Source organism: Trichoplusia ni, chromosome 18 (assembly GCF_003590095.1).
Source record: "Trichoplusia ni isolate ovarian cell line Hi5 chromosome 18, tn1, whole genome shotgun sequence".
NCBI classification, from domain to species: domain Eukaryota; kingdom Metazoa; phylum Arthropoda; class Insecta; order Lepidoptera; family Noctuidae; genus Trichoplusia; species Trichoplusia ni.
The window spans coordinates 7,682,812-7,692,940 of record NC_039495.1 but is presented as its reverse complement, the minus strand read 5'-3'; the positions used below and the strand labels follow the sequence as shown (position 1 = coordinate 7,692,940).

Below are 10,129 nucleotides of genomic sequence, written 5' to 3'. Positions count from 1 at the left end.
GAACTAAATTCAGATTCTTGTTTTTTTGTTTGTGCACAGATTGTTAAATCGGTTTCCCTGTTGAATAGGCCAACACTTTGTTTACTACTCTTGGTAATTGGAATGTTAGAATCTTTTTTTTTAATTTAAGATAAAATACTGCTTATATTTATTCAGGCATATATGTTTTATACAGTTTATTCGGTAAATGAAAAAAAATGACTCAAACCTTTTGGTCTTAAAAGACTTATCACTCGATTGGAAAAGGCAAAGATAGTGAATGAGAATGACAAAGACAGAGACAAAACATAACCTCGTGTGACCAGATCATATTGTTTTGAATTTTCTTGTACTTGGCACCCTTGGCAGACGGAAAATACGAAAATTTTTAATATTATTAGTTTCAATATGTTCGCCGTACGGGGTACATTATTTTTTATTTAATTTTGTTCAGTTTTAAGTTATTCTATTATATTCAACCTATTATGCGTAAACGAGTATCTTTGAAGAATTTATAAAGTAAATTCAATATGTTATTTTGCCCGACGTGTGCCAATGTTCTTATGGTGGAGGAAGGGCCGGAATCTGGCCTGCGGTACGCCTGTAACACTTGCCCTTACATATATAATATTAGAAGGAAGGTGTCTTCTCGCACGTTCCCTAAACTAAAGGTAACTATCCCAATATTGCATCATCTAGATTCTGAATCACTGATTTAAAGGCTCGTAGAATAGTTACCAGCTTATAAGCACATAAAAAAACCTTTCTGATAGAATCTACCTTTAGTTCAGTGTAAGAACTAGTCAAATATTTCTTTCGATGTTTAATTATTATATTGTGTGTTGCAGGAGTTGGACTATATTATGGGCGGAGCTGCCGCCTGGGAAAACGTTGACTCGACAGATGCTGTGTGCCCTAAGTGTGGGCATGGTAGAGCATTCTTTATGCAACTGCAAACCCGCTCAGCTGATGAGCCTATGACCACATTTTATCGCTGCTGCAACCATAAGTGTGCTCACAACTGGAGAGACTAATAATTACCATTTCTGAAAGACTTCTTAATTAAGTGTGATAAATACTTAGTACAGTATTTAATTTTAAAATAGTGTTTTTGATTATGAGAATCTTCCAAAAGCTTAATTTAATTTATAGCTTTTTAGTTAGACATAAAGGTGCAACACCAAAAATGAAAATTGAAAAAATGGCTCCAGTTATACAAAGCTCTGAAGAGTCAGCTTGCTCAAAAGCTGCTGATTTCCTGAGTAAAGAACATGTTATAGCAGTTCCCACAGACACCATATACGGCCTTGCTTGCAGTGCTAACTGTCCAGATGCTATTAAAAAGTTATATGCTATCAAAGGAAGAGATTCTGCAAAGCCAGTGGCAATTTGTGTCTCATATATATCGGATGTAAGGAAATGGGGTGAAGCCGGTCATTTGCCAGACAGTCTACTGCACAGCCTTCTTCCAGGACCAGTAACTGTTGTCCTAGAGAGAACAAAGTACCTTGACAATCCATTTCTCAACCCAACTACCACTAAAATAGGAATCAGAATACCAAACCACAGTTTTGTGAATAGAGTTACGAGAATATTTGACAAGCCCATGGCTTTGACAAGTGCAAACTTCAGCAATGAGCCTTCGACATTGTCAATTAAGGAGTTTGAACATCTTTTTGTACATTTGGGGGCAGTTTTTGATGGAGGATTGTTAAGTCAAGGGCTAGACCAGAACCGAATGGGATCTACAGTTATAGATTTGTCCCAATCAGGCTATTATGATGTGATTAGAAAAGGTATTTCTTATGACAGAGTTGTTAAGATTGTAGAGAGTTATGGCATAAAGAATGTTTAAGTTTTAGTTTACCCTGTGATAGAATTATGTTTTTCATTAAATATATTTATGTAAACTGGTTTATTAATTCATTATGTCCCTTACTAAAAAGGAAGACCCTGGAACTAATTTTCAGCATTCAGCTTATTTGGTATTGCGCAAATTAAAAGAACTAGAAAAAAATGTGTAAATAACTAATATTATTTAATCTCACATAACATTATACAAAATAATTAGGAGTGTAATTATATTATTAAATATAATTTAAATATTTATTTGTAAAATAAAACAGTAGTTCAATTTAACTAATGTTTACTCAAGAATTAATATTCATACAAGCATTTCAATCTTATAAATTAAAATTTTGATAGACAATCATCATCAACACAGCACTTTATATAGTTCTATGATGAAGTTAACATTTTTTTGTGCATTGATATTGAATTGGCAGCAATAAGATTAAGTACATAATATCGTATATGAGAAGAGCCTATTTATAACTGAGACCTATGATGTTGTCAAGAAACAATGATTGCGGTCTTATGTAATATTTACAGGCAATAAATTAAAATGAAAACTACATCACTAAATTTCATTGAGACGTGTTAAGATATTTTCAAATTAAATTCACTTGTCTATCCTATCACTTATTATAAATCAATGCTTTCTAAATATTACTATTTTTCTAATAAATTACCACCTATAGCTGGACCAATTGGTTTTCTATTTTCTGGCAGCTTTCCTTCTAGTTTTTGCCATCGATTTGGTGGCCAGACTATATAAGCTGCTTTCGCGTTGACTAAGCCGAGCGAAACCGGTCCAAAAGTATTGCTGTCTAAGGTATGGCCAGTGTGGTCACCCTCCACCCAACAGTGGCCTTCCGGAACCTTCACATACTGCGATTTGTAGCCTAAAGTATAAACTACATCACCCTGCAGCCCAACAATGCGTTTGATTATCTTCTGGTGAGGATCTTTCGGCGACACCAAAGATATCACGTCACCTCTTCGCAGATCATAGTCTCTGACTGCCCATCTTGAAAGAAATACATAGTCCGTGTCTTTAGAATCAGGGTTGAGTACCGGTTGCATGGATATGCCCTCCACTCTCGCCACATAGCCTACTGTGTCAAGAAAGGTTATACCGATAGGTACACCTAAAAGGACGGACCGGCATATACTTCTGAACCACATGAATATATCAGTAAGTGATTTTTGAGCAGAGATGTGTCCGACATAGTCGTTCAGAACATCGGTTTGAACTATTTTTCATAAAGTAACATTGTAAAATAGTAATTTAATGTTATGAGGTAGGTAAGTTATATGAATTTTGTGACATTTGTAACGGTGACAGCAGATATTCTGGATAGTGTCAAATTTAAATGTCAAAGTAATATTTGGATTTTTTATCTGTGTGTCGGTTGAGCTTTTTTTCTTTTCTGCTAACGTGGTTATCGAGAATATCATCTCTGTCACGTCACGCTCATTCACTTGTGAATGACCATAGAGTGCACTTTCGGTCTTTACAAATACTCAAAAAAGTGTTGATGCTTTCTATAGTAAATTACAACCAACCAAACAGAAATTTTGGACATTTTATTTGTGTGTAGCGACTATAATATCAATTGAATTAAGTTAGATAAACACATGTTTCTAACAATCGGGACCCAAAAAGTGATCTAAAAGCAATCCTTGATAGATGGAAGTGTTCCGTGGTCGAGAAAAACTTACAATCTGCATAATCAGCTGTCAGTGAGATAGATCATCTGTCCCTGTAAATATAAAAGCTAAGACAATCACAACACGTTTTAGTTTGATATGTGTATATAATGAAGTAAACAATCGAGCTACGATGTGACCCTGGATGCGCTCGCGACAGCAGCGATCTCCAAGCAGATATGGGGTAATAACCTAACAGTGGAGTGAGGCTGGTTACGGTATGGCTGGACTCCCGTGAGGCGGGCGCACGAGTTTCAAGACCTGATAATTGTTGAATGCAGAAATATGTCCGGCGATTACCCGTTCGCGGCAAAAATCGTGAGCCCGGTTAAGTGCAATGAAAAGCCCTGGGATCTGTGGGTCAGTGAAATAGGGCACCTGTCGCCGCGGCCTGACGATGACGCCACGTTCACGTCGCCGGCGGCGGTGGACGCGAAGGGCGGCGCGTCCGTGCGGCGCGTGCACGACAGCCACCCCTACAAGCAGGCGGACAGGCAGGCGCGCTACCGTCGCGCCGGCCTCAACCGCCTCAAGTACGAGAGCATGAGCCTGCACGGACTGTTCCCTCAGATGGACAACTTAAATGCAGCAGTGTGTCATATGTGCGGTGTGATAGTGAAGTGTAGTGCGGCTTACAGACACTGGCTGGAGTCCCATACAGGGACCGAGCCTTTGCCCCCACCGCCGCCGCCTGTCTCCACACACAAAAGCCGTAGCCGACATAAAAAGGAACCACCTCCACCCCCTATCCCTGTAGATATACTCCCAGTGAAAATGGAGACCTCCCCTGTGCACACCGCTACACCTCCATTATCAAGGATAGTGTTACCACCACAGCCTGACCTGCAGTACATGGATGAGGCTAGCACTTCTGCTGCTGTGACGGGGGAAGTCAAAGTCAGCATGGAGTGTGGAGAGTTACCAGTCGTCAGTATACAGGACACAGAGGATCTTCCCCTCGGTGAAAATTTAACCGATGATATTTTTGCCATTATGAATTCAGAAGGGATACAGAGTGCTGATGACATCACAAATGCTGCAGACTGGAAAAATATTATCAGAGATATAGGAAATATGGGAGAGATTAATTTTCCACAAGCAACTGATAGTGTTCCTACACCAGATTTATATGCCCCGATGCACACGTCCTCGTTATCAGCATACGCGATATCTGATTCAGATCTGTCAAGTCTTCAGTTCGCGCCGAGCACGTCACCGATGATGTCGGCGGTGATGGAGCCGCCGGTGCTCGCCACTCCAGCTTTAAAGCCGACACCAACTCCGACCACGCCATCAACGAAGTCAACGTCTAGATCGAAAACAAGTAAAACTAAGTTTAATTTACGAGAATACGATCCGAATAAGCACTGTGGTGTAGTGACCGCAGAGAACCCCAAACCCTGCACGAGGTCACTCACGTGTAAGGCCCATGCGCTGTCGTTACGGAGGACAGTGGAGGGGCGCTCCAAGCCCTTCGACACGCTGCTGGCGGAGCACCGCGCGTCGCGGGACGCGGGCGCGGCGGCGGCGGCGGCTGCGGCGGCCGCGCCCCCGCCCGCGCCCGCGCCCGCGCCGCCTCTGCTGGCGCCGCTGGCCGCGCCCCTGCCTGCCGTCCCACCCGCGCCTCCCGCGCAGCCCGTCAACCTCCCACCGCTCCTAGTCAATTCGTCGATAGACCTGAGCACTTTTAACGGCCTGTCCGCCGAGCAACAGGTCAACGACATTTATGCCAGCCTGCTCAATGTGGAGGATCCTAATTCAGTGCTGCCGGATACGTCGAGTATCACATCCCTGCTCAGTCAGCCGCTGGCGGCTGAGGCGTTTCTCATGCCGGACGACGCGGAGATCCCGCCGGACGTCCCGGTCATGAGCATAGCATCCCCGGCGGAGCCGCCGTGCGTCCGGCTGGACGACAAGCCGGACGAGAGCCCGCCGCCGCTGGTGCCGGCAGACGTGTGCTGGTACTCGTCGTGCCCGCGCCCGCTGGCGCTGTGCACATTCAACGCATCGCACGCAGGTGGTGCGATCACTTTAGGTAAAAAATTCGCGACGGTCCGAAGTAATATTAAGTCCTCATTGTCGCGGTCTCAGTGCAAGTCCTCGGGCAGCGCGAACAATTACTATTATAATCCTAATGCCCTGTCATTATCAAAAACTGTACATATGAACGCTAGTAAAACGAATAAGCCCGAAGTGCGTAAACTGATAGTGACGTGTAGTGGGGGCCTGGGCGGGGGCGGGTCGGGTGGCAAGGAGGTGCAGCAGACGCTGAGCGAGCTGTTCGGCGGCGAGGTGCGACACGCGCTCAACGGGCACGTGGAGCGGCGGCGCCCGCTCAAGCACGCGGCCGGCAAGCGCGCGCCCGCGCCCAGCCTGGATCTCGGCTTCGCCATCGACCCGCTGCTGGCCGACGAGAAGTGCTGAGCACCAATAAGCAATCACCGGTTGTGTAGTCACATAATAATTGTATATTTATTTTTCTGTAATGAATCGAATCGGATTCACGTATGTAAAATGTAAAATAATCACGAATTTTTCCTGAGCGGAATTTAATGTTATGATAATGTTAAATCTCATTTTTTTTCGTCGACAAGCGAACTAATGTTTGTATTATTTTGTATATTATTTTATAAGATTTTTTTAAATCCTTCTCCGATACGAGAGTCGGTATGTGTCAATGAAGAATTAAAAATAGATTATTACAGAATGGTTGTATTTTTTCGAAATGACATTATTACTCATTGTTGATACTGAATTGAATACTGATAAATGGCCTAGGATTAATAATGGTTTAATGTGATGAAAATTTCCATGTAAAAATATAAATACTATTAAAATAAGTATATCCGTAATAGTAAATCGCCTCCTTTGGAAAATAAAGGCAAATACCTCAATAACTAAAATAACTTGTTTTAATTGTCCAGATCGCTCCTAAAAAACTCATGTATTAACTGTATGAACAAACTGACCGCGGGAACTGGTTTCCCGTTACTTCCAAAAAGTTGAGAACGTCATATGCACTTGCCTTATGTTCATGTTAAAATGTTTAATGACTACATATCTAATCTGCAAAGAATAAATACGTATTAAATTCCCACGAATTAAGTGAGGACATACGAAGGTCTTCGGATAAACAAACAGTAAGTCGTACATAATTGTTTGAAGTAAACATTTTAGCACGAGTTTATTGGCATTCGCATGTCCATGTTTGTAAGGAGGGGCGGCCGCCACCTTGACGGTAACGATGCTATATTATAATGGACGTATGCGCTGGTAGCAATCAAATCAAAGTCACTTACGTTGCATCCGTTCGATACGTTATTTTTAAACCAAACAAATGATGTGTGGTAGTATGAGTGATATGTTTTAACGCCAATATGAACCTTTTCTTTTTAAACAATCTTAATGTTTGAATACCTGTTCTTATAATCTTTCGCGTTTAAAACTACCGAGATACTATGCTGATCAGATTTATTTTTCAGTCATATTTTATGTTTTCATTAATTTAATTCTGATCACACTTGTAAAGCCCAAAGAACAAATGGACATTAATGGCAATATAATTTCTTCTACCGTAATGGACAGAACATGGGGTTTTCCATCTAATTATTTCGTTTACAGCTAACACTGACCGATAGAAATCTGTAACGGAGGTTTTTGGCCCAAAGCGATCAAGATGTAGCTTTCAAACTTATTCAAGTCTATAATTTTTAATTAATTGTTTTTTAATTAAGGGAACATGATTCTCTTTTCGTTTAGAAACAATTGCCTAAATTGTTTAAATTATTGCTCCTTTAGCGTCGGAAACCAATTTGAATCCTGTCGCCTACCGATAATCACTGTTTTGTTATAAAACCCTCCGTCCCTTCTTTTGACCATTTAAACTAGATTGTGTATCCTCTTCCCCGTCTCGCCATTGACATACCTCAAGAGGTGACTATCAGTTACGTGCACACTATAATACCTTAATGTTGCAAAATTCTACTTACGAAAGATTAACGAATGTGTCTTTAACTGGCTTGGAGAAAATGCTATACTAACCTCCTTCCAGTAATTACTGGGAACTTCGACTTGTTCCAAAGTTCGCTCTTAGTTCAAAGTTTGATATCCACTTTAGTTTCAAACCGCTTAGGTAAGACTAACTTGCAGGAAAAATCTAAACTTCGTAACAGTTCTGGCGCTTGCTACGAACCGTAGATCTACTTAAAATGTTGTGTCAAAAACTAGATGGTATTGATATTTTAATTAATTTATCTACAATTTATTTTATAGGTATGTATCTAAGTGTAAGTGCTTAAATAAGTACTCCTTGTGATAAACACTTTTTAGCGCCATTAGCTCTTGAATAAAACCTGAGCTCCGATATTTAAAATTTTCCCTATGCTGGGCACGAAACCGCAACACAAGCTATATAGGTGGCTTTATGGCCGCATAACTAGAAATAGTAGGAATATAATATAGACACTTGTTGCTTATCTGCCTACACAGCCGATTAGTCGCTCTAAGTTAAGGCTGAAATTTTATGAGGAAGCTTTAGTCGATAGGTCATCATCATCATCTCCCTAGCCTTTACCCAACTATGTTGGCTAAAGGCTTCCGATCTAACCGGATGCAGCGAAGTACCAGTGTTTCACAAGGAGCGACTACTTATCTCACCTCCCCAACCAAGCTACCTGCTACCTGGGCCTCACGATACCCCTGACTAAGACTCGTTGTCAAACTTTCAAGCGTCTAACTGCCCGTAACGATTGTTAATGATGTATTCAGAACAACAGCCACCCATAATTTAACGTGCCGTCCGATACACGGAGGAACTCGTTGTGACTTAAATGGTCACCCATCCACGGACCGACCGAGTCAAGTAAAGTTTAACCTGTGACCGATCAACTTGTACAGTTATAGCTTAACCACGAGCTCCTCATTGCTTTAGTGGATAGGTTAGTAAGCTAAAACTCTCATATGAACTATGAAGTGAAAGTTAAAAAAACGAAAACTCGAATAGTTTTCCTAAGTCGAATTAGTGCAGATGCTACACGGACATTGCGATGAAATTGTGTTATGGAACTTATCGTCATAGTTATCCTCCTTAGCTTCCGATCCTTTTAGAAGTCCTTTGGGAATCAGAGCTCAACATACTACCTAAGGACATTCTACAAACTACGGAACTTATGAGTATTTAACTTCGGAAAATATGCCATCGAATAGTTGTATTCAACATGCAGCTTATATCTATTGAGTTATTGGGTACATATAGGCTCTGTATACAATTGAATCGTTCTTGGCTCTGGTTCCCCAACTCCACTAGACGTCCATTACATTTATCATACAGCATCACAAATCAAATTGATATAAAGAGCGTTCAGTCATTCACCGGCTTGTTCTGTGTGTAAATTACGAGGCAATTGAATGAAAATATCCATTATGTAATGTAATTGTAACCTGTTCATAATTTACTGCGAATGGAAAATCGGTTTCTTATCTGACCGGAGTAATCAGGAAACCGCGTCCGCTTTGTCGCCGGTCTTCGGGAGCAGTGATTAAAAACATCATTTTTGTAGACTGCCTTCTTTCTTTTACAGATTCAGCTTATTCTCCATTTGCTCGTTCCCCACAAAGCTCAGAAAGTTGAAAGGAAAGGTTTATCTTTTCATTGCAGTCTTCAAAAAGATGATCGATTTAACTTTTCATATCTGGGCCAGACAAGAACATGACATCTTGGACCACCACTACGATTTCTTAAGCCTGATGATCTTAAAATGGTAGTACCTACCTAGTGGAATGTTGAAGTAAAACTTAAAAGGCGTAATCGACCCCCCCAATTCTCACCGAGCATTAATAGAAAGAGAATCCGTTCTTTTCCCACAGTGCTTTGAAACTTTGTTAACAATGCAATGCTATTGCTATTACTCAAGCTTCCATAGCTTGCCTCGCGCAGTACTTAGATTGACAGAGGTACTTAAGAAGTATTGTAAGAAGTACTCTTAGCATAAAACCGAAACCCTTTGACTTTTCTACGTCGGAAAAGACACGAAAACTGACATCCATAAAAAAGTAGGACAACACGTGAATCTATTATAAACACATCCTAAAATATGCGATTGGCGGTTGACCCATAAACTAAGTCTAAATAAAGTTACTAACTGAAATATCACGATATATTGAGATTCGTTCTATCGCGACCGCATAAACAATGCAAAGTGATCTCGAAATACTAGCGGTCATGTATAACTGATAGAAAGGTAGGATATTCAGTGACAACAGACGGTTTATACGATATATTCAAAGTTCTTGAATACAATCAAATACAGTAACTTAGTTGGCTGAAAAATTGACTTTAAAACTTGGCCTACCGACATCTGAAAGTAATATTATGTTAGTGTGATAGAAATACGATCATTCGCCTTGTATAACGCTATCACACTTCTACACATATAATAATATTATTGGAGTTCATAAATCAGATAGATTTGTCTCCTTTTATTGCTGACCGTAGCTTCTGACACATATCAGGCAGTTTAAGAGATCTCTTAAAAAATACGAAAAGTGTGTATGTGGGCAGGTATAAAATGGGGTAACTCTGCCTATTAAGTATTTATTT

At 40.7% G+C, this 10,129-nt stretch overlaps 4 protein-coding genes across 4 annotated transcripts; 3 read left to right on the top strand and 1 right to left on the bottom strand.

The window, feature by feature from the left end:
• The first annotated feature begins 282 nt into the window (after positions 1-282).
• Positions 283-1,523, top strand: LOC113502770 (DNA-directed RNA polymerase III subunit RPC10). Its single transcript, XM_026884447.1, has 2 exons — positions 283-650; positions 828-1,523. The coding sequence occupies exons 1-2, from the start codon at positions 510-512 to the stop codon at positions 1,011-1,013; spliced, it is 327 nt and encodes a 108-aa protein (XP_026740248.1). The 5' UTR covers positions 283-509; the 3' UTR covers positions 1,014-1,523.
• On the top strand, positions 1,075-1,889 carry LOC113502768 (yrdC domain-containing protein, mitochondrial). The gene has a single exon (XM_026884445.1). The coding sequence runs from the start codon at positions 1,097-1,099 to the stop codon at positions 1,832-1,834; it is 738 nt and encodes a 245-aa protein (XP_026740246.1). The 5' UTR covers positions 1,075-1,096; the 3' UTR covers positions 1,835-1,889.
• Positions 1,890-2,108: 219 nt separating this feature from the next.
• On the bottom strand, positions 2,109-3,151 carry LOC113502769 (mitochondrial inner membrane protease subunit 2). Its single transcript, XM_026884446.1, has one exon. The coding sequence runs from the start codon at positions 3,004-3,006 to the stop codon at positions 2,491-2,493; it is 516 nt and encodes a 171-aa protein (XP_026740247.1). The 5' UTR covers positions 3,007-3,151; the 3' UTR covers positions 2,109-2,490.
• Positions 3,152-3,321: 170 nt separating this feature from the next.
• On the top strand, positions 3,322-6,434 carry LOC113502766 (proline-rich protein 36-like). The gene has a single exon (XM_026884442.1). The coding sequence runs from the start codon at positions 3,817-3,819 to the stop codon at positions 5,953-5,955; it is 2,139 nt and encodes a 712-aa protein (XP_026740243.1). The 5' UTR covers positions 3,322-3,816; the 3' UTR covers positions 5,956-6,434.
• Positions 6,435-10,129: the final 3,695 nt, after the last annotated feature.

What these genes read in the sequence shown, in the direction of transcription:
- LOC113502770 (XM_026884447.1), top strand. Translation starts at nt 510, where the DNA reads ATGTTATTTTGCCCGACGTGTGCCAATGTTCTTATGGTGGAGGAAGGG. An exon ending in GCACGTTCCCTAAACTAAAG is followed by an intron (nt 651 to 827) that starts GTAACTATCCCA and finishes TGTGTGTTGCAG; the next exon opens with GAGTTGGACTATATTATGGG.
- LOC113502768 (XM_026884445.1), top strand. Translation starts at nt 1,097, where the DNA reads ATGAGAATCTTCCAAAAGCTTAATTTAATTTATAGCTTTTTAGTTAGA.
- LOC113502769 (XM_026884446.1), bottom strand. Translation starts at nt 3,006, where the DNA reads ATGTGGTTCAGAAGTATATGCCGGTCCGTCCTTTTAGGTGTACCTATC.
- LOC113502766 (XM_026884442.1), top strand. Translation starts at nt 3,817, where the DNA reads ATGTCCGGCGATTACCCGTTCGCGGCAAAAATCGTGAGCCCGGTTAAG.